Here is a 21999-nt window from a genome sequence, read left to right on the forward strand (position 1 = left end):
AACAGGGAGTGAGCCAGGGCTTATTATTAGCTCCATTTGCAGACGAGGAAACTGAGTCATGGGCAGGTGAGTCACTGAAGCTCCACCAGCGATTCTCGGCACAGTGGAGGGCCGAGCCCAGGTTTATGCTAACAGCAGGGGACAGCAAGGGGGGCCCCGTCTCCCTCTCTTCCTCAGCCACAGTGCTGGCCTGGAACCAGAGGCTCCTACTCCGTGGACCCTGCCTGGTCCCCTTGGGATCCTGCTTTTCTCCCCCCACACTGCCCCTCTGGCGCAAGCCCCCTGCATCTCCCACCTGGGTCTCTGTGGTGGCTCTTAACCGGTCTTCTTGCCTCTAGCTGGGCCCCCTCTAGCTCACTGCCCAGGAAGCCAGCTGGGTATTTGAAGCTGTAACTCCCTCCTGAAAGAGCCCCGGGCTTTCGGCTGCCCTTAGGATAAAGACTAAAACCTTCGCTGGCCCCGGAAAGGCTGACCTCTGCTTTCTTTTGGGGGCCTCAGCTCCCCTCCCCTGGCCATGCTACCTCATTTTCCATGAGCCCCAGTGGCCATTTTTGGGGTGATCTGTCAAGCAAGGATCACTGTGGGATGGTTTTGTCAGAATTCCAAGCACAACTTAACCAGATCCATCTCACAGCAAAGACCACCTCTCTGGTTAACCTCTTTTTCATGAGTTCTTTAGGTCCCCCAGGAAGTTCTTCCTAGCATCTAATCTCTACCCCTCATGCTACAGCCTCAGCTGGTTCTCTTTGGCTCCAGAGGCTGTGGGTGAGTGCAGAGTCTGGAGAGGTCTGCAGGAGCCAGCTTCCATCCCCCTCCATCTCATTCCTCCAGCCATCTTACCTTCCCCTTCTTGGTGAGGACCTGCTTATAATACAACCAGCCTTCTCTCCTGACATCACTGAAGGTTGTGTCTGAGAGGTCTGAGGTTGAGTGTCGCTTAGAAGGAGCGTCAGCATCTTCAGAAGTGCCCCAGCTATCCAAGGACTGCAGTGAGACAACAGAGGGCAATTTAGGGTGGCTGCCACAGTGCCAGCATCTCAGGAACCCCATGGACCACTTGCAGCCACACAGGCCTGGTGTATGCCTGTTCCAGGCTCCAAAGTGCTGTGTGTCCTCATGGGCCTTGCTTGCCCTCTCTGAACCACTTGTGTTGAGATCATGAGACGTATACAATGGGGAAGCCAGAGAGAAGGAAAGGCTATCACCTGCAGACCACATGCCTCGCCACGCTAGAAGAGCCAATCTGGAACCTTCCCTAACTTTATAGACTTGAAGGAATTAAGGAAACAGAGGAAATCATGTGTCAACACAGAGTTAAATAAACAGTGGAAGTGGGAACATCAACAGAGACTGAGTTAGTGGAGCAGGTAGTCATGTCCAGAAGGAGTTAAACAGAGGAAGTGATAGTGTCAACAGGACTCCAGCAACAGAGGTGACATGTCAATGGAGAGTTAAGTAAGCAGAGGAAATGATAAGGAATAAGCCAGATGACAATACCATCAAGGTGTTAAATGAACCGAAGTTATCGAGGGTTGGAAATCAAGATGGCTTTTCTAGTCGGTCCATAACCAAAAAGAGGTAAGGCCATTTCAGAACGAGCCCTACATCTGCCCAGGTCCTGAGGCTGGAAACTCCCCATCACTCCCAACCCTGCGTCTCCCTGTGCCCTGAAGAGATCATGCAAATACTGACCGAGCGCCTCCCCGGTGCAGGGGACCCAGAGGGGTCAAGCAGTGAACGAGCCAAATGAACTCCCTGCCCTCAGTGCTTACATTCTGGCAGGGGACACAGGCAAGGATGGAGACAGGTCACACATTTATTACATTTATAACCCGAGAAGTGCTGAGGAGAAAAACATGAGGTGGAGGAGGGAGGCCTGGAATGTCAGGGGTGAAGGCTGAAATTTCAGGGAAGGCCTAAAACAACCTGAAGAAAGTAAAAAAGTGAGCCATGTGGCTCTGGGAGGGCATTCTAGACGGAGGGAGGACGAGTGCAAAGGCTGCGGGTGGGAGGGTGCACGGCATCTTTAAGTGATGACAGAGCCCATGGAGGAGGGTAGGTCACATGGTTGACACGAGGGAGCGGGGGTGTAGAGAGGAAGGGGGAGACAGGAGTGGAGTAGCCCATTTCAGATCCCAGAAGCCACAGGCCCGGAATCTTACACCACGGCTGGGCCCCTCCGCAGCCCTCCGACACCCTCGCCCGCACACACTTGCCACTCACCCCATCAGTGAAGAAGCTTCGAAGCATCCGCAGGCTGGGGACTCGGTTTGGCAGGCGCCTGAGGAGCGAGGGCGGAGGGTGAGGGATGGGGGAAGTATAGCTGGGACCTCCCTGTAGGCCCCAAGCCTCAGAGGCCTCCCAGGGGGGCAGCACACTGCCCGGTCTGTAGAGGACCCCAGGCCAAGAGCCCCACCAGGGCCGAGGGAGCAGCCAGCCAGGGTGGTCGTGATGATCCCTCCCCTCGTCCAGACAAGGCCTCACCGCAGAGCCCTGCCCTCGTCCCGGAAGGTGTTGAGCCCGTCGTCGCAGGACTTGGAGCGTTCCGTGGTGATGGCCAGCAGGTAGGAGGAGCGGCGGCCGGCCTTGATGCTGCCTGCAAAGCCACCCACATCGGGCCCCAGGGTCAGCAGGGCAGCTGACCGGGGGCCTCCCTGGAGTCCTCCCGTCCGGGCAGGGCCAGGAGGTGACCCTCCCCTTGGGGCCCCAGGAGGAGCAGAAGCCAGTTGGAAGTGGCCAGACATCAAGCAGCAGGCCCAGGAAGACCGCTGGGGATTGGGCAGCAAGGGAGCAGGTGGGGCTGGGGCTGCGGGGAGCACTCACTGCAGTCCTGGGAGTAGTGATGGCGGCCAAGGGCAAAGGTGAAGGTTGGGGAGGACGGGCTGGTACCCAGGACGGGGGCCGAGTTCATGGCGCTGGAGACCACAGCAGAAGCAGGGACATGCTTGGCTTGGAGGTCAATGCTGGGGCTGGTGGGCTCGTCTGCGCAAGCGGAGGGAATGGTGGGTGAAGGTGGCAGAAGGCTGAACCTGCCCACACCCCCACCCCTAGCGTTGCCTCCGAACCCAGACCACATCCCCAAGGCCCCGCCAGCTCTCCAGGGCCCTGCTGGCCATGTGCCCACTGCCAAGGGTAACGGACCCACCAGACTGTGGTCATGGAGGTTCAGCCCTGCCTCCTGCATCACACCGAGGGCACCCAGCACCCAGGAGCGGGTGGAGCCACCCTCCTTAGAGCTGGCTCCTGAGGGCAGGGCCTGTGTCTCCCCCTCAGATTGAAAGCTCTCTGAGGGCATGGAGTTTGTCTCCTCCATCAGACATCAGACTGGAGCTTCCTAAGGGCAAGGACTGTGTCTCCCCCACCAGACTGAGAGCTTCTTGAGAATAAGGACCATCTCTCCCCTCAGCTGGAGGCTCCTGGAGGGTGGGTGCCATGACTCCCCTCAGACCGGGAGTACCCCGAAACTAGACTTTACCTCCCCCCTCAGACAGTGAGCTTACTAAGAAAGGGGGTTGTCTCAGAGCGGTGGCTGCCAGGGCTCGGGGGTGGGAGAAGTGGGGAGATGTTGGTCGAAGGTACAGACTTGCAGTTCTAAGAGGAGTAAGTTCTGAGGATCGAATGCACAGCGTGGAGACTACAGTTGCCAATACTGTATTTTATCCCTGAAATTCTCTAAGGGGGGAATCTTAAGTGTTCTCACCATACACACAAAAAAGGTAACTGCGAGGTGATAGACGGGTTAATTAGCTTGGTTTGGTCATTTCACAATGTATATGTGTATCAAACCATCATTTGTACATCTTTAAAAAATCACATTGTACAAACTAAATGTATACAATTCTAGTCACCCATATCTCAGTGAAGCTGGAAAACATAAAATAAAATGAAACAAAATAATAAAAACAAAAGGAGAGAGGCTGTCTGCCCTCTCAGACGGCAGGCTGGCTGGGGGTGGCCAGGGCTGTGCCCCCTCTCGCTGGCCCAGGCCTCTTCTCCTTCACTCCCACGGCTACCGGAGGGCAAGCTCACTGCTCTCGGTTCCAGGTACCACCTCTGGGCTCCTGGCTCCCAATCCCACGATCTTGCATCCCGGTCTTTCTCCCAAGCCCTAGACCCAGCCCAGCCCGTCCTGCTCCCTCCTGGGCACTTCTTCTTCAGCAAACCTTCAACCTTTTCTGCCCTACTCCCTCTCATTCTCAAAACAGAGGTGGGGCACCACCCTCTGGCTAGGCCAGAAACCGGGAACAACCCGACCTCTGCACTCTCTCGCCTCCCCCTTATGCTCTGTCTGTTCTAAAGGAGGCAAGCCTTCAGTAGCCCCTCTGCTCTCGGGGTAAGGTGCAGACTCCCCAGCAGCGGACAAGGCCCCTCCAGACCTGTTCCGATGACCTGGGAGGGAATCCTGCCTCTTTCACTTCAGGGTCTTGGCACATTCTATTCTCTCTCCCTGGACATTCTTCCCCTGACTAACTCCTTCAAATCTTAGCTGAAATCTCCTTTCTCCAAGATTCTCTCCCCGGCTTCCACGCTCTCCCGTCTAGGCTGTGGAGCCCTTCTGTGTCTCCTAGAGCTCCTGTACGCCTATCACACACCCGTCCCATGGGATTTTTCCTGTCTGATCGTCCATCCCTCTGTTGGACCACGCACTCCAGGAGAGCATGAAACCCAGCACAGTGCCTGACACAAATATCTGTTGGATGGAGGGTGGATGGAAGGAACATAGAGTGAAAGGAACAAAGGAAAGAAAGAACAGAAGGATGGAAGAAAGGCTGAAAGGAAAGAATGATGGAAGAATGGAAGGAAGGAAGGAGGAAACCAACAAAGGAAAGGGCGGGGAGGAAAGGAGGGCTGAAGAATAGATGAATGAGTAGATGGGTGGAAGAAAGTAAGGAGGGAGGAAGGAGGGGGAGGGGAGAAAGAGGGAGGATGGGAGGGAAGGAAGGAAGGAAGAAAGAAAGGAAGGAAGACGAGAACATATGTGGAAGAGTAAATGAATGGGAGGAAGGAGGATGGAAGAATGGAAGAGGGGACAGAAAGAAGGATGGATGGGTAGACGGATGGACGAATGGATGCGATGGCCAGATGGATAGATGGACAGAGAAACAGGTGGATCTCATCAGCACCCAACCCAGAGTTTTGCCCACGGTGACAGGTGGGTGAAGCACAACAAGGCTCAGACCACCAGGCCTCCCAAGACAGCCACCTGCACCATCACTCACCGATGAAGGGAATGGAAGCCAGAGAGTCTTCAGTAGCAGCCAAAGGGGCCACCTTCCTGCCCAGGCGTTCTCCTCGCCCACTGGCCTCGGGCTCTGCGGACTCATCCCCAAACCCAAGGTTCATCTGTCTTGCAGGGGGCAGCTGGACCTTGCGGCCTGTCGGAGGCTTCTGCCTCAGGACCACCTCATCGCCTCGGCGATCCTCGGTGGGAGGCTCCAGGGCCCGAGTGCTGGGTTCTGGCCGGACAACCCTGGGTGGTTCGGAGGCTTCCGGTGGGAACGGTGCAGGAGACTGGATCAAGTTGAAGGTGGGCAGCCCCCCAAAGGGTGAGTCCCGGAAGGAGAGTGCGTGCAGGAGTCCAGTCCGGCGTTGGAATGATGGGCTGTAGCTCCGGTACCCGATGTACCCGATGTCGTCCAGGCCCTGTAGGCCAGGCGGGGCTGGGGCCTGGGGCCCGGGCAAGTCCCTGGGTGGGCAGGCAGGGGTGCGGGTAGACGGACGCTGGGAAGCCCAGCCACAGCGTTCGAAGCGGGGCGATACCAGGGCCCCTGGCCCCAGTGCCTCAGCTGAGCGGGTGGCCCGGCTCAGGTAGTCGTCTGAGCGAGCTCGGTGCCAGCCCTCCTGGCCCAGTTGGCTCAAGGCACCCTGGGAGGTGGAGCAGGGCCATGGGCGGTGGGCAGTCACGTCCTCCAAACGGTCCTGAGAGGCACTGCGGGCCCTGGGGGGCATGGTGGGGCACCGTCTCTCCCCCGCTCTGCGGGGTACCTGGTTCGACAGCCAATGTGACAAAGCCTGTTGGCACTCCAGTCTGCTGGGGGGTACCCGGCTGCCAGGCTCCGGGAAGGCACGGGGCGTCCGGGGCTCCGTGGGGAGGTGGGGGAAGGCACCAGGGCTGGGGCGGGGCTGGCTCATCCCCAAGGAAGGGTTGTCCAGATGGGCGCGGGTGGCTGATGGGATTCGGGGCCCCGGGTCACTCCAGGCAGCAGGACTCCGGGGGTCACTGGGTAGTGCTGAGAGTGGCTCAGGCACCATAGTGGCCCAGGTGGAGACCCGGGCTGGCGGGGCATAGATCTTTCGGGGGTAGCAGAGTGGGGGTGGCTCTGGGATGCTCCGGGCCTCTCCAGAATACGGCTCGTTCCCCTTCAGGTAGGCGTCCTGGGAGTAGGCCTGGTCAGGGACACAGAGGCAGGTGAGCAGAGCCGAACAGGCCCCACAGGGCAGGGTTACAGCAGCCCTAGGAGATCAAGGCCCCCAGAGAAGGGGACTGAGCGAGAGGACCAAGCAGGGGGAGTCCTAAGTGGGTGGGGGTGGCACAGCACGCTCCAAAGAAAGGAGGGAGGACAAAGAAATAAGAGGCCTTTGAGAGTCACACTCACACACACACACTCCAAAAAGAGCCAGGAGTTCTCTAAGACTTACGACAAGGACTGCCTTTAGCCACAAACATTCCAACATCTGTTTTCTGGGCTCCTGCCCCCATGCTGGCCTCAGCCGCCTCCCTGCTTCCTTACGTCCAAGGGTGCCCACAGAGCCTCGGGCGGAGCTGGGAAACCCCACCAGAGACCAGTCAAGGTGGCAGATGACAGCGAAGGAAGCTGGCTAAGGGGTGTGTGCAGGGCAGGGTGGGCTGGGGATGGGCGCGGTCGGGGAGAGCCCAGCTGTCCCTGTGTCCCCTGGACGGGGAACTCGGGGCCCAGCTCCTGGGCCACTAGGGTGAGAAGGAACTTGTCTAGCTCCTGCTCCCTCTGGACCAGGCCTGGGGGAGGGGACGACTGGCTGAGGGGCCTTGGGCCACCTTCTGCCACCCCAGGCCTGGAATTTGGCACTGGGAGCTGAGGCTGACGCTGCATTGCTAAGGAGTGACAGGGCCGGTGCCCAGGCCCGGCCAAAAAAGGAGGCAGCCCCCAGGGACAGCGGCCTTGTGGCCCTGGCCTAGCCTGGCCCTTATGGGCCACCCAGGGGCCTATCTGAGGGAGAAGTATCAAAGGGTGGGAGGCTAAAACCACACAGACACACACACACACACACACATATGCCACACCACAAGGAGACACAGGAAAATACACACCCCGAGACATGCTCACACACACATAGTGAAACACAATGAGACACACATACACACACAAATAACTACACCTCCAGTTCCAGGCACACATATCATGTGATGAAGACGAGCTAAACCACACCCCTGCACACTCAGCCCCCTTTGGACTCACACAGACGGGGCCAGAGACATTCACATACCTCTCCCTCCTGCCATCCTGGCGGCTCCCGGGGCTCCCCGCATCACAGCGGTGGCGGCAGCATCCCGGCCCGCCTCCGCCCTCCCCCCACCCCCGGCTAACCCCCACTGACCACTGTGCTGGCCCTGGCCTCCGTAGCCCCCAGTCTGCCCTCCCTGCGGCTGCCCTCGGCCCCCACCGGCTCTCTCGGCTGGCGGGAGGAGGAGGGAGGGAAGGATGGGTGTGGAGGGGCCTCGCCGCGTCGGCGGTGGCGTCAGCAGCTGCCGCGGCCCTATTGGCCTCCAGCCTTGGCTCCCAACCACAGGAATGCCTGGGCCCCACCCTCTGGCCGGCGCGGATGGCAGGGGCCAGTGGAGGCCCCCAGATGCTGACATCTGGGGCTGCCTGCCCACCCCAGCCTGGGTAGCAGAGCTCCGGGCTGCTGCCTTCCCCATGCCTTGTCCTCCTCCAGCTGGAGAAAGCGGTGACGCCCTAGGTTCCTCCAGTCACCCCCCATAGCCTCGCCTCAGCCAGGGGGAGGAGTACACGCAGGGCCTTTGAGATCTGGTGGGAGCCATCCACCTCTCCGGACCCCCATCGTTGCCTCCCCCTCCCCAGGAAGGGCAAGGGGACAATCGAGGTCAGGGGGTGGAGGTTCCCAGAGGGGCATGGTGCCAAGCATGGCACTGTGATTACAGTGATTATGACAACACATCCAGGGCAGAAGCCAGCACAGCGGCTCCCAGGGCTCCCAGGCTTGGCCCTCAGCCCTCCTCTGAGGGGCAGTGACTTTGGGGGCAAGCAAGTTGGCATCTGGCTGGGATCCATGAGACCAAGAAACTGGGCACTGGGCTCAGAGGACTGCCCTGGGCTCTGGGTCAGGGCTGGCACAGAGAGAGAGATGGCATGTGTGTGTGCATGTGCACAGAGTGTGTGGGGTAAAGGGGTTCACATGTATGCTACAGGCAGTGTCTGTGGCGCCTGCTGCATGTGGTGGGTGGAATGCTGGGTTCCAGGTGCGCGGAAGTGCCCGTGGGGGAGGGGCACCAAGGTTGTGAGGGTTTCGCTTATTGTGATATGGGTGAGCGCGTGCGCCTGTGTTGGGCTAGCGCTTGCCGTGATGTTTGTGGACACACGTGTTGTGACAGAGCCAGCATTTGCAATGAGCGTTCACGTGGTGGTGGTGAGAAGTCCGAGTGTGTGTGCTGTGATCCGCTGTGGCACTGCCGTGGTGGGGAAGTGAGATGCTGAGGAGTGTGTTGTGCTGTTTTGATGTTTGTGGTGAACTGCGATGTGTGTCGGGGTATGCGTGGTAACAGGTGCCTGTGTGCAGCACTGAGGGGTTGTGTGCACTGTGGCATGTGCCTGCTGTGGCGTGTCTGGTGCATTGTGTGTGTTCTCACATGTGCGGTGTATGGCGTGCTGGATGAAGGGTGGCGCTGCAGGGTTGTGTTGTGTGGCTGTGTATCTGGCATGTTCTGCTTGTGTATTGGGCTGTGCATGGTGTGTTGTGTCAATGGGAGCACATGACAGTAGGATGGGGTGGAGTGTGCTGTGTGTGTGTGGACACATCTACAGGAGACATGCTCACTCGAGGCCAAGCAGGGAGGGGTGCAGGGGACAGCCGTCCTTTGGGTGCCGACAAGAACATGCCAGTCTGGCAGGGCCCGCTGGGCCACCCTCCTTTCCGATACCCTGGCAGGAATCCTGCCTGCCAAGGCCAGCGCCTCCCCATCCCCCAGCACAGAGCAGCCCTGAGTGAAGCAACAACCAGCCCCAGCCCAGGGATGGGCCTGGCATCCCGATTGGGCAATGCCGGGCTGGTGCTGCCCCCTACACTCTCTTCTCTGCCTCCCAGAGGGGCCGACGCAGGAGGGAGGCCCAAGGAGAGGGACTGGATCCTGCCCCCAGGCCCCAGGGGACCTCCACCTCAGACAGCAGGGCAGGACTCACCAGCTGGAGGATGTCCTCGTCCTTGGGCATGATGGAGAGCTCCAGGATATCATCACTACAGAGACAGGGCAGGGGCTCAGGCCAGGCTGAGGCAACAGGGTCTGGGAGAACAGGGAGCCTGGTGGCCAGGGCAGTCCCAGGGCCAAGGGGGTGGGTGTGCAGGGATTCCGTGAGTGGGTTGGGAGCTGTTATGGGAGAAGGGAGGCAGGGGACACTCACCTATTCTGGATCAGAGCTATGACCTGGGAGTAGGTCTTCCCAATGACACTCTCCCCATTCACCTTCACCAGCCGGTCTCCTGGGGACAAGGGGCAGGGCCATGTGTGAGCAGACCAAGGGGTGTCAATGGCCCCACCTGAGAACCCCTTTACCAGGTATAGATGACAGTGGGGGGACAGGAGCTTCCCCAATACCCAGGTCCAAGAATCCCGTCCTAACCACAGGGCAGGGAGAAGAGACCCAGAGAGGTGCGATGAGGCAGGTAACTGGGACAGCTCACCTGTGCGAAGCCCTGCCCTATGGGCAGGGCCATCATCCTTCACATTCTTGACAAAGATGGTATCCATGGGCTCCAAGCGGTGCCGGGGGGAGGGTCCTGGTGAGCATCAGCAGGTTAGCTGGGGGTGACTGCTGAAGGTCACACCTATGCACAGCTACACACACAGAGGACCACACTCACATGGACACAAACACAGACCCACACATCCGCAGGGATGCAATGCGCAGGATCAGACAAGAGGACACACTCCTGTGAAGGAAAACCTACACAGACACACAGAGTCACTCCCTAAATGCCTCCTGCATCCAGCACCATGCTAGAAACGAGACGAAAAAGGACAGATAAAGACATGGTCCTTGTCCTACTAGAGCTCACTGTCTAGTCGGGCAGACACACACACACACAAACACACACAGGTCACAAGACAAAGGAAAGGGTGCCACAAAAGAGGCCAGTATCAAGTCCTAAAGATACACAGCAGGGAGAGACAACCACACACACAGAGAATGTCCACACCCACAGACCCGGGCAGAGCTGCAGAGAGGCCCTGAAGCTCACAGGACCCAACACCCACACCTCCCACCCCACTCCCTTCCCCGGAGTCAGGGGGACTCCAGGCAGAGGCCTGAGGATCCCAGGAAGGGCACCCACCCCCTCATGACATCACGTTACGACCCAGCAATATTCCTCCACTGCTAACTGTCTACATCAGAGAAATGGGCCTGTTCTAGGTCAGCTGGCTCCGCCTCCACCACAGGATGCGATGGGGACTCGAGAAGAGTGTCCCCATGGCTGCCCAGCAAAAGCCCCAGCGGCAGAGAAGGAAGGCTACCGGTTCAAGGAGGTCTGCCTTGAATACACAGGGGACCCTGGGTGCCAGGAGGGGCCCTTTGGGACAGCAAGGGTGACAGGGGAGTTGGGTTCACATTTGAAAAGAGAAAGGCCTCAGGGGCCCCCTTACACCCAACAGAACCCCAGTGTCTCTATCCCCCAGGACAGCCCCTGATCAGCTGCACCCTCCCACCAGCCCCCAGCCCGCACCTCAGTCTGCGCTGGGAGTAACTCCAGAGCAGGCACCAGGTCTTAGGAACCCAGGGCTCCCCAGAGCACAACCCCTAGTGTGGAATGGACAGGCCCAGAGGCAGCCAAATGTGAGAAAAGAAAGGGAGGAGAGAGAGAGAGGGACCAGATGTCCGGAGTGGACACAGAGAAGAGCCAAGACAGGAACAGCGGTCAAGGGTCGGGGACACAGCACAACCCAGGACAACTTAGGGGAGGAGGAGAAAGAGAAGCTGGAGGATGAGTCCCAGCTCAAACCCAGGCCCTGGTGCCCACCCCCCGCCACTCCTTACCTCCTCCTCGGCCTCCATTCTCTTCCTCCTGCAGGGGACAGAGAGGTGGGTGTGGGCCCTCAGTCTAGCTCCACCTGGGCGGGCCCCTGCAAGCTCCCACACCCAGCGGCCTCCTCTCTTATCTTCCTTCAACTAGCCCAGCGCCCTGGGCCAGAGGGGGCGGGAGGGGTGTCCACAGGGACTTCAAGTCCCAGGCAACGTTCCTCAGCGGCATTAGCCCTCTCTCATGCCTGCCGACCCGCCACATCAGCATCTCAGCTGTCTGAAAGCCCCCAATGCAGTGGGGGACCCACGATCCCTTCCCTTGGGGAGCTTGAAGCCCGATGGAGAGCGCAAACACACTAACCACAGAGAGGATTCAGGCAGACACAGATAAGCAGGTATGACAAGTGCAAACAGTGGCTATCACCTCTTAGAGAATGGGAAGGGAAAGCCTGATTAGTGTCCCCCTGGGGGAGGGGATTTTAAGGCAAGTTTCGGGATGGCTGGGAGAAGCCATTCTGGGTGAGGGGAGTGGAGTGCACAGGTGCTTGGTGGCAGAAATAAGCAAGCACGTGTGGGACTGGATCAGCTGAGCTGAAGGAGAGAGTCAACACCAGCAAGTGACAGAAGTCAGACTAAAGCAAAGGAAAAGGGAGAAAGGAAGAGGTTTGCAAAGGAAGAAAGAGGGAGCCAGTGAAGGTTCTTGAGTGGGAGAGAGTGGATGTGAAAATACCAGTTAGGGAAGAGGATTCTGGCCTCTAGGTGCAGGGCTGAGAAATGGAGTTGAGGAGACCCAGTAAGGAGGCCTCTGGGATCATCCTGGGGAGTGAGGAGGGATGGGCACTGGATTTGGGGAGGAAACAGAAAGGAGGGAAAGGAGAAGGTCAGAGAGACAGGCCAGCCCAGCAGCATGTGGCATTTCAGAGCTGGATGGGACCTTCAGTGTCGTCTTGTCCAACCTTCTCCACAGATCATCCATTTACAGACGACAGGGCTTGACTTGTCCAGGGCCACTCAGAGGCTCCGGAGCAGAGCCAGAGCTGGAACGCAGGACTCTTCGGCACCCTTCCTGACCTTTGGACAGGAAGGCCGCTGGGCACTGCCAGAGAGCAGTCCCTCTGCCCTGCCCTCCTGTGCGGGGTGCGTGCCACTGATACGAGCTGACAGCACGGCGAGCGGGTGGCAGGGGCAGACGGATGCATTCGGAGATGCATTTAGACAACTGAGCTCCCTGCAGGCTCCCCGCCCTGGGCAGGTTCTGGGGAGGGGATGGGGCCTGTCCCTGGCTGGCCCTGCCCTGGGGTCTTCCAGCGCCCTGTGTGAGCAAGATCTCTCTGAGACAGGTCCACCACCCAGCCTAGACCACTCATGTTGCTTCTGCCCCAGTCACCCCTCAGCGGGGTCCCCTGAGAGAAGGTGGCAGGAGCCAGGAAGGAGGGCATTCTATGGGAGGAGGGACAGAAGGACGAGCGGTCTAGGGAACCAGGGGCTGCTGTCCTTGGGCATCAGGGGCTGGGGCAGCACCCCTCCCACACACCATCAGCCCCCACGTACACTCCTAAGCACAGCTGCAGCCAATGAGGATAGTTCATGCAGGCGCCCCAGATTCAGACAGGGATATGAGGGGTGCACAGTGACGTGTGCACACAACATGTATTTACAGACACCTATATGCACACGTCTAGATGTCTAGATATATATGACCAGCATACTGTGCCCGCACATGTGCACACAAAGAGAAGCGTGCAAGCACACAGACACAGGCACTGAAACCCAATGCCTTGGTTCTCTGGCAGGTGGGACCAGGCTCCCCAAGGGAGAGTCCCCCAACAGCTGTGTAGGCTGGTCCCAGCCCTGGAGGAAGGGGAGAAACGGGTTCATTGACTCCAAAATAAACCTGTCTCTTTCTCTGCTGGGAGAGAGGTGGGGGAAGGCAGCAGGGCCCTCCTGGGGAGCCCCGGTTCCTGCCCAGGCCCTCTCCTGTCTTCCCGCACACCTGCTTCACTGTTGGGGACTGCCTCCCCTCGGCCCACCCTGTGGGTTGGGCTGAGCAGCCCTGGTTCCTGGATCCAGAGAACTTGATATTTATATTAGGGCTGGAAGGGCCTAATAGAGGTCAAATAGATAAACGCCCTCAGGTTACAGCATGAGAAACGGAGCCCAGAGAGGGGTAAGACCACCCCAAGCTTCACAGTGACCTATGAGTTGTACCAGCACCAGAACCCAGGTCTCCTTCATCCGGGCCCAGGGCTCTTCCCAGCACACAGAGGTGAGGCCAGCATGGGCCTGGGGCACTCTGGGGGGGCTCCCAGAGGTGTGTTAGGACAGACTCCCCGAGAGCTCAGGCTGCAGACAGGGCAGCAGACCCAGCTCAGAAGCGGCCAGTGGACAAGGCGTCCCAGAAACCCCATCTCTCCGAGAAGGCTGCTCACTTTCCAGAGGCCAAGAGTCTGGGGGTGTAGTGAGCATCCTGGCTCCCCGACCTCTACATTCCTTGCCCTGAGCCAGCCACCCAGCCCCTTCTCCTGAGAAGACCAAGCCCAGAGCGGTTAGGGGGCTTGTCCACGATCACACAATGCAAATGACCCAGCCAGGGCTGCTCCTGCCTCTGTGACTTCCTCCCCAGGCCACAGAAGAAGGACCGTGGAGGGGACAGTGCACAGGAATCTCCCTTCCTCCCATTAGCGCTTCCTCAGAACAGGCCAGGGCAGCGGGCAAGTTGGTGTACCTTCAGGCTGCAGTGGACCGCTGACTCAGGTGGGTACACGATGAAGTGGCGCAGGGTGAAGCCAAAGCCGTCCTGCAGACTCTTGTGCAGCAGCAGAGTTCGTGGCCCCTGCCAGGGGAGGGGGCGCCCGGGAGAGCACCCATCTCTCGGGCCCAGTGGCAGCTGTGGGGGCACAGGAAGACAGGGTTGAGCGGCCCTGTGGCCACACTCCCGAGTTTGCACACTGCCTCCTACAGCCCAGAGGACCTGACAGGGACCGGAAAGCTCCATGGGTCCTGGGGCTCCAGGCACCCTCCTCTGCCCCTGAGGGCTCCTCACTCCTTCCTTTCCCTCCCACCCTCATCAGCCCAACAGCCTCTTCCTTCTTTCTTTCCCCTCAATCCCCTCATGTCACCTTTGCCTCTAGGGAAATAACTCACTGCAGTGAGCCAGGTGTTCACTCAGTTCAGCTCAGCAAATGGTCCCTGAGCACCTACTATGTGCTGGGACGGGGCACACAGCCTTTCTGCCCAGGAAGTGCCTGCTGCACAATCTCACACATGCACACAGACACACACACACTTAGGTGGACACACACACATCCACATTCACTCATCCAAGCAGAACACACCATAAACACCCAGATAAGCACACTCATGTGCAAAGGCGCACACACGCACGCTTACATAGACACACAGACATGTGCACACACAGTTGCACATTATCAGACTCGCAAGCACTTGCATGCACACACAGACATGCACATAGCACACACTGCAGACATACAGACACACACATGCACAGACTGGCACACACACGCATCCTTCAGGAGCAGCAGCAGAAACAAGTAGGGCATTAAGAGTCATGAGGGAGCAGACTGGACAGCAGGCAACTGAAGGGGCTTGCTGAGGCTTGGGGCCCAGCCCAGGGGCCTGGCTGCTTCACCGGAACTAAGCGGGGATCCAGGTGGGTGTGAGGGAGACTGCCCTCTGGCCCACCTGCTGGAATACTTGGGATTCACCAAGATGACATGGCAGAGGGCATCTGAAGACAAGGGTTTGGGGGCACATGGGCCCATTTCTGGGGCAAGAGGAAGAAGAGGACAGACAGTGCCTCAGAGAGGGCTCCCTTCAAGTCCCCCGCGCAGACACAGAGAGGGAAAGTGGGTGACAGGAGGGCATCAGAGAGATGTATGCACAGGGAGGCAGATTGGAGAAGATGGGAGCCGAGGGCAGGCTGCCTCGTGAAAAGCTGGGAGGCCTCCCTCGGGGTCTTCAGCCCCCTACTTCACTCAGCCTAACCAACCTGGTGCCCCTAATCCAAGCCCCTCAGAGGGCAAGAAGCCCCTCCACTGGCACCCTCAAAAGTCATCAACCCCCTCAATCCTCCTTGGCACCAGGCAGGAGCCTTCAGCTGCAGAAAGAAAGGTGGGGCTGTGTGCAGAGGGAGGAAGCCCACCAGCTCTGGGGTGAGGAGCTCCTGCTTCACTATTTCTGTTCACTTTCCCCTCGTCTAAGAGCTGGAGAAAGCTCAAATTTGCCCCTCAAAGGTCCTGATACTAAGAAGTTCCTTGACAAGTACATCTGCCCTCCTGCTCATACACCCAGTGGAAGGGAGGCGGCCCTGGGCCCAGCACCTATGCTAGGGATTTCTCTATGGAATGACAGGCTTGGGGGAGGGCATCTTCCTCAAATCTCAGAGGATTCAAGAAAAATGTGACAGAGGCAATAGGCTTGCTTCATACAGTCCCAGAGGGCACAGCCGGCGGAATACACAAGGAGGCTGAGTGAAGCTCCAGGCCCTGGAGACCATTCTCATCACATGTATCTGGAAAACTACCCGGATGAGGCTGTGAGCTCTCTGTCCTTGCAAGGGTCCAAGGAAAAGCTGAGCCACCCCCAGTCCAGGAGGCCTGAGCTGGGTTACCGATTCAGGCTGGAGGACCAGTGATGGCCCCGTAGCTTCTTCCACTTGTGGCTACAGCCTGGACTCTCCGATGAACCCCACACCCCTGTTACGGTTTGAGGAGCCCAGAAGGGAAAATCCTCTGGGAATTCTGCTGAGGTCTGAAATCCCCTGGATTTCCTATCTCTGCTGACCTGGCAAGGAACTGATCAGGGAGAGGAGGGCCTCGGGGGACCCTCCACTGCCCCCTCCTACCAGAAGCCTCTGCTCTTCCCCAGTGTGGGCTGCCTCCCTTGCATGCTCTCCACTCGGGCTCTGGGTTGAGGCTGTTTGCAGGGCCCATTGTTTTCCTGGTGTCCTGGATTAAGGTTTAAGCCACCAGCTGCCCCAGTGACGAGAAGTGGCTGGGACAGGTCTCTGCTTGCCCCCCACCCCTCCTCCAGCGCACATCCTGCCTGGAGCTGCCAGCTGCCTGGGGGTGCCACTCCCTGGGGGCCTGCTTCTAACCCAGAGCAGTGGGCATGCCTCCTCTCAGGTCCCCTCCTCACCCAGGCACCAACGGCGACCCCTCCCTCATCCCTGCCTCTCCCTTTCCTCGTTTCCTTCCTTCCAGTCTCCCTTCACCCACCCCTTCTAACTAGGCTCCTGAGAATGGCAGTGTGGCAAATCCCCTGCCACAGCCACCACACCCTTGTCTAAAGAGGAGACACTGCAGCCCCCACCAAAGGCCAGATCTGGTGGCTCCCCTGTGGGAAGTTCTTCCTTGGGTTTAACCTGACTCCTTCATGCTATTACACATGCATGTTTCCTCTTCTCCCCTTTGACCTGGGACAATACTGGGTCTTTGCTCTCATCTTGAGGGGGAGAGAGGTGATAGACGCAGAAACAGAGAAGGAGCCAGCAATGAGGATCAGAAAGGTGCTAAGATTGGGAAGGGGTACAGCTCACACACATCCCCAACTCTGCTCTCTGAGGTAGGCACAGAAACAAGGGGATGGAAAGAGAGAGGCTCTGGGGACACAGGGATATCACTGATCAACGCTCTCCTGGCCCAGATCTATTTCCAAACGCTCTCACCCTCATGTCAGGAAAGAGACATCCAGAAATACCAACTGATGGTGGGAGAAGGGCAGATGGCCCCAGGGTCACAAATTAGACAGAACTCGACACGTGGTCGGGTGGCAACACATGAACTAGAATCCAGGAGTTCTGCTTCCCCCCACCCCCAGCCCCGGAGCATAAAGAGGTCATTGCAGGGAGCACAGCGTTCATGCTGGGCATGGTGCCCACTGTGACTCACGCCCTACCAGCCCGGTCGATCCTGGACATCAGAAACACTGTCCCCACCCCCTCTCTCCAGCCGTGTCAGTCCTCACCCTGAGATCTCTCACTACCTGCTCCGGTCCATTCTGCCACGTCAGCCTCCTTTACCCACCAGGAAACCTTTGTGTGCCCCTGTACCCAGGTCCCCTACCAGGAAGAGGACAGGGTGGCGCCCATTGCTCCATTTAGTGGCACCCCTGCCTGCCTCTGGCTCAGGGTCCCTGCCAGCCCAAACTCCCCAGGATCCTAGATGCTCCAGCATCTCTTCAAATACCTGGTCCCCTCCATCCTTCCACCGCCTGTAAACCTAGAGATTGAACCCACTGAAGGTCACCACCCAGACTGGGGGTCGTCGTTCAGGACCCCTGGAAAAGCCCTCAGCTCCAATCCTGCCACCCTCACCGGCATCTCTCCAGCTCCTCACTCACTACCCACTCCGGGGCATAGGTCCTTGAGTGCAGGGCGCACTCGGCTCAAAGATCTCGGCTCAAAGATGGCAGAGAGTTGGAGGCCCAGTCCCACCCACCCCCCGACGAGGCCTGCCCAGGCCCCTGCCCTGCCACCAGCCCCACGAACCCCGCGGCGCTCACCCTGGCCCGGCGCGGCCCCGGCGCGCGGCGGTCGCTGTGGCCAAGGCAGGGCAGCCAGAGGCAGCGCGGCTCCGGGGCGCTGCAGTCCACGCCGACGGCGCGCTCCCAGCGCCAGCCCCCGGCCCCCGCGCGCTCCACGCGCCACACGGCGCTGCCCACGAGCGCCGCGGCCATCGGGGGTCCCCGGGCCCGGCCGCCGCCCCGGCCCCAGCGCGCCGCGGGCCCGGCTTCCGGAGCTGGGCGCGCTGCCGCTCCTCGGCGCCCGGCGGGCGGCGTCCTCGGCCCCCTGGGCGGCTGGCGGGCCCCGGGGGTCCCCGCCCGCCCCCCGGAGCCGCGGGCCCGGGGCCCAGGGGCCCCGAGGGGACGGCCGGGCCGCGCGGACGGCGGCAGGACGGCTGGAGCGGCTCCGCGCCTCCCGCACCTCCCGCTGAAGGCGCCCGAGCCTGGACACTCCGGCGAGTCGCGCAGGGCAGACGCCTCCCCCTCCGGGGCGGCCCCTGTCCGCGGCCGCCCCATCCCACACTCACACCCACCCACACACAGGAGGCACTCTACAGCTCCCCCGCAGTCACACACCACACACCCTGTACAGGCAGACACACACACACCCTCACCCTCCCATTCACCCTGTCCCCCCGCCAGCACACGTGTACTCCCAGTACACACGGGCATCCAGTCTCATGCCCCAGAGAAAAACACACTCACGCGTGTACACATGTCCCTCACAGAGATGCACACACATAAACACACATACAGCCCACTCTGTACAAACCCACACCACACACACACACCCATGCACCCCACACCCTCCCATCCACACACACACACACTCACTCTCCCTCTGTCCACATATCCACAGAAACACACTACTCCCCTCACATACACAGTGTGTGGACTCCCTTCCACATGCACACACACTTTGGACACCCTCCCATGTGTATATGGTCCACACACCCCACAGAGACACATTTGCAGGCATACCCTCTGTGCCCCTAAAAGCACACCAGACTCCGCCACATACCCACCCATAGATTCCACACACCCCACAGACACCCACAGACCCCATGAAGGCAGAGAGATGCCATACACACACTGCCCAGCATGCGTACTCTGTGCATGGATGCCATGCCCCTTGGGTCACACACGCGCACACAAACACTGACCCGCACAGAGGGCAGCACTCATGCTCACAATGCCCCACCTTAGAGTTAAGCTGTACCCTAAGCATGACTACAGGTGGAGTCCCCAGCACCACCCGTGGGGAAGCGTGACCAACCCTCTCCTCCTGGACCCCCTGCCCATTAGCTCTACCCAGAGGGGCCACCACCAAGCTGACAATGGGCTCCACGCTGGCCCCCACCCCACGCCCAGTATGTGAGTCAGACAGGAAGCCCATGTTGATGGCAGACCCTGCCCTCCTCCCCTTCCTGGCTCTCTCTTCCCAGGCCCCTTCCCGGGTGGGGCCAGCAGAGGCCTTGGCTACTAGGTATGTATGTAATCACCACCACCACTTCTATCCCACTGGACTGTTCACAGTGTGCTTCTCACCACAGCCACTCACTGTGGCCTGAGGCCACTGCTATGACCCAATTTTCAGAGAAGGAAACTGAGGCCCAAGATCACCCAGCTTGTGATGGCAGTACTGGGACTCCAAGCCCAGAGCCCCTCACTCCAACTCGATCTTATACCCAAATTCTAGCCAGCAGCCAGGGAAGGGAGACTGGGGTGGACAGGAGCAGCCCCAGCCCAACCCTGCTCCCAAATCTGGGAGTCCAGAAAGGAAGAGTCAAAGGGCTGGAACCTTCCGGGGCAGCCACCAGAAGTGAGAATGGAGCAGAAGAGTCAGTTTCCCCTTCCTTGCCCATCCCATCACCTGCTCTCCACAGCAAGGACAGCACAGATGGTGGATGGTGGGAGGAAAGGCAGGGAGATGGAGGGGCAGCGGGAGGAGAGGGGAGGCCTAAGGGCAGAGGGAGGAGAAATAGAGGACCCTGGGGGTGGGCCGGATCGAGGGAGAGAGAAGGAGAAGGAAGGGAGGAGGAAGGGGGAGAGGGGGGCCTGTGGGGGCCAGGGAGCGGTTTTGTTCTCCTGTTTCCTGTTTGTCGCTTGCTGGGCCCCCTGTGCAGGAGCTGGACCCCCACCCCCACCCTGGCGGAAGCCAGACGGGAAGAGCAGGGCTGCCACCAGCGCTGAGTCAGGAGGGCTTAGGGGCAGAGTGGGAAAGGACCACAGTCAGGGGAGCAGAATGCATGGCATCTCCATCAGCACCCTCCCCCACCCCTCAGTCACTAGAAAACCAAGGATTCTGGTCAAGTCCACTCCTGCCCTTGCCTGCTCGGCGCCCCCCTGTCACACCCCCAAAGGTCAGATTCTCACAGACCAGCTGGAAGCACCACCAGGATGTCCTCAGCCATGTCAGAATCTGTGTGCGGCCCCAAGCAGAGGGCAACGGCCACGGGGATGTCCTCGTTCAGAGTCTGGCCTGCTCTCCCAGCAATGAGCCAGTCCTTCCAGCTGACTAACTTCCTTTCTTCTTGCTACAAGTCCAGTCCCTGGTTCTGAGGAAAGGGGATGACTCTCCCCTCTCATACCCCAGAGAGCCTCTCAGGGCCAACAGGTGCTGCAGTGTGTCTGGATCAAGACTCCATCTCCCTCAAAACTGCTGAGGGTTCTGGAGGCTGCAGAGAGAGGAGAGGGGGAGAAGCAGCACAGGGTTTCTGTGTCCAGGGCTGCAGAGACCTGGGAAGTGATAGGCCACAGACGATGTCCATCTTCTGCTCTCTAACTTGGCACGGGCACAAGGCCTGGCCAAGGAGGTACCAGCCCCCTCCACCACAAACCCGCACCTCCCTCATGCCGTCACTCCACCCCAGCTGCCTCGACAGGAACCTCAGGAAAGGGGTGCACACCATAGGGCCTGGAAGGTTTGAACAAATGATCCTCTAGGCCTGGGGAACCTCTCAGCCCCCTCCCCCGTTTCCTCCAGGAAAGGAATGTGGGGTGGGCCCCGAGGGTGGTGGGGGAGGGGGCCAAGGACTGGGAAATACCAGGCGTAGCTGAGAATCTATTCCAAGCCTTCCTGCCTAGTGCGAGTCCTCCCACCCGCACCCTCCCCAGCTTCCTCCCCCCAAATCAGGAATTACCCCGCCGAGCAGTCCTTCCCATCATCCTCTAGTTTGACCAGCTTGCAAAATCCATTCAACCTCATCTTCCTGAGGGTCCCAGGGCAGGGCTTGGGGGCTCCAACTCAAGGGAAGGGCATCCAGACTTCCCTCCAAATAAGATAATCATCCTTTATTGTTTGAAAGCACTCTCACTTTATCTCGTTTGATATTTACCCTAATTATTGGATATTCAGGGGTTGTTTTTCTACCCACTTTTCAGACGCAGAAATTGAGGCTCAAAGAGGACAAGTGACTAGTTTAAGGCCTCACTTTTACTAAGCTGGGACCAGATCCCAGGGGTCTCACAGGGTGCTGTGCCAGGGGCTGGGACACCTCGGAGAAGAAGACAAGTGCAGACCTTGCCCTTGGGCACTTGTAGTTCTACCAGAGTCCCAGCTCCTGAAGCCTTTAGAGGTCCCCAAGTTCCAGACTCAGGCCCAAGCCAGCTGCCTTCACCCCCACCCAGGGAGGCCCCCACATACCAAGGGAGCCGCTGTGTCAGGGGTTCGGGGCCTCTTCTCTCTGGGTGGGGACAGTTTGTTTGAGGGAGGGGTCAGGGACCCCCCAGGTTAACTCCCAGGTTAGAGGGTAGCCTGGGGTGGAGGATCGGAAGACCACAGGGGCCAGGCTGACAATCAGGAACTGGGGAACAGGAGAGTGTCCTGGGCCCAAGGGTCAGGGGATATGAGAAGGAGGGAAACTGACGCCGCTGAAGGGCGTGTGGTTCAGGAAGTGAGAGAGAGGGGCCCAGGGTCAATTCGTCTGCTTTTCCTTCCTTTGGCTTGCTTAGCGCCTCCTCCCAGAATGTAGGCCCCAAACCACGTGACAAACAATGCCCCCGCCCACGCCCCCCACCCCCACCCCCGCCGCCCCCACGAAGATAATCAACGGCATTTATGAAGCTCGGACTAGTCCCGTAAACCCATCACACACCACCAAATGCAGACCCATAACCACCCCACAACCTCACACACAGACAGAGCAAATCGACCACCAGTCCCGTCCATCCCAGGCACACAGGCAATGTGATCCCCAAGGCATGCCCACCTGGCCCCTGTCTCCTCCCTCAAGGGCAGCCGCCC

General features: G+C 59.3%; 1 protein-coding gene across 4 annotated transcripts in view; it reads right to left on the bottom strand.

The window, feature by feature from the left end:
• ARHGAP23 (Rho GTPase activating protein 23) overlaps positions 1–21999 on the bottom strand; it is a 77507-nt gene that overhangs the window by 30490 nt on the left and 25018 nt on the right. For 2 of the 4 annotated variants that reach the window (XM_070226208.1, XM_070226209.1), the window contains exons 1-11: positions 17754–18284; positions 13957–14118; positions 11247–11274; positions 9895–9990; positions 9615–9693; positions 9396–9450; positions 5220–6387; positions 2824–2982; positions 2485–2596; positions 2224–2281; positions 841–984 (exon numbers count right to left, since the gene is read on the bottom strand). In XM_070226208.1, coding sequence (XP_070082309.1) covers positions 841–984; positions 2224–2281; positions 2485–2596; positions 2824–2982; positions 5220–6387; positions 9396–9450; positions 9615–9693; positions 9895–9990; positions 11247–11274; positions 13957–14118; positions 17754–18269 — 2577 coding nt within the window. In that variant the 5' untranslated portion in view covers positions 18270–18284. Of the gene's footprint in view, positions 1–840; positions 985–2223; positions 2282–2484; positions 2597–2823; positions 2983–5219; positions 6388–9395; positions 9451–9614; positions 9694–9894; positions 9991–11246; positions 11275–13956; positions 14119–17753; positions 18285–21999 lie in introns of those variants that run through there. The other 2 variants (XM_070226210.1, XM_023652649.2) reach the window with 1 other exon arrangement.

Source organism: Equus caballus, chromosome 11, assembly GCF_041296265.1.
Source record: "Equus caballus isolate H_3958 breed thoroughbred chromosome 11, TB-T2T, whole genome shotgun sequence".
Taxonomy (NCBI): Eukaryota; Metazoa; Chordata; class Mammalia; order Perissodactyla; family Equidae; genus Equus; species Equus caballus.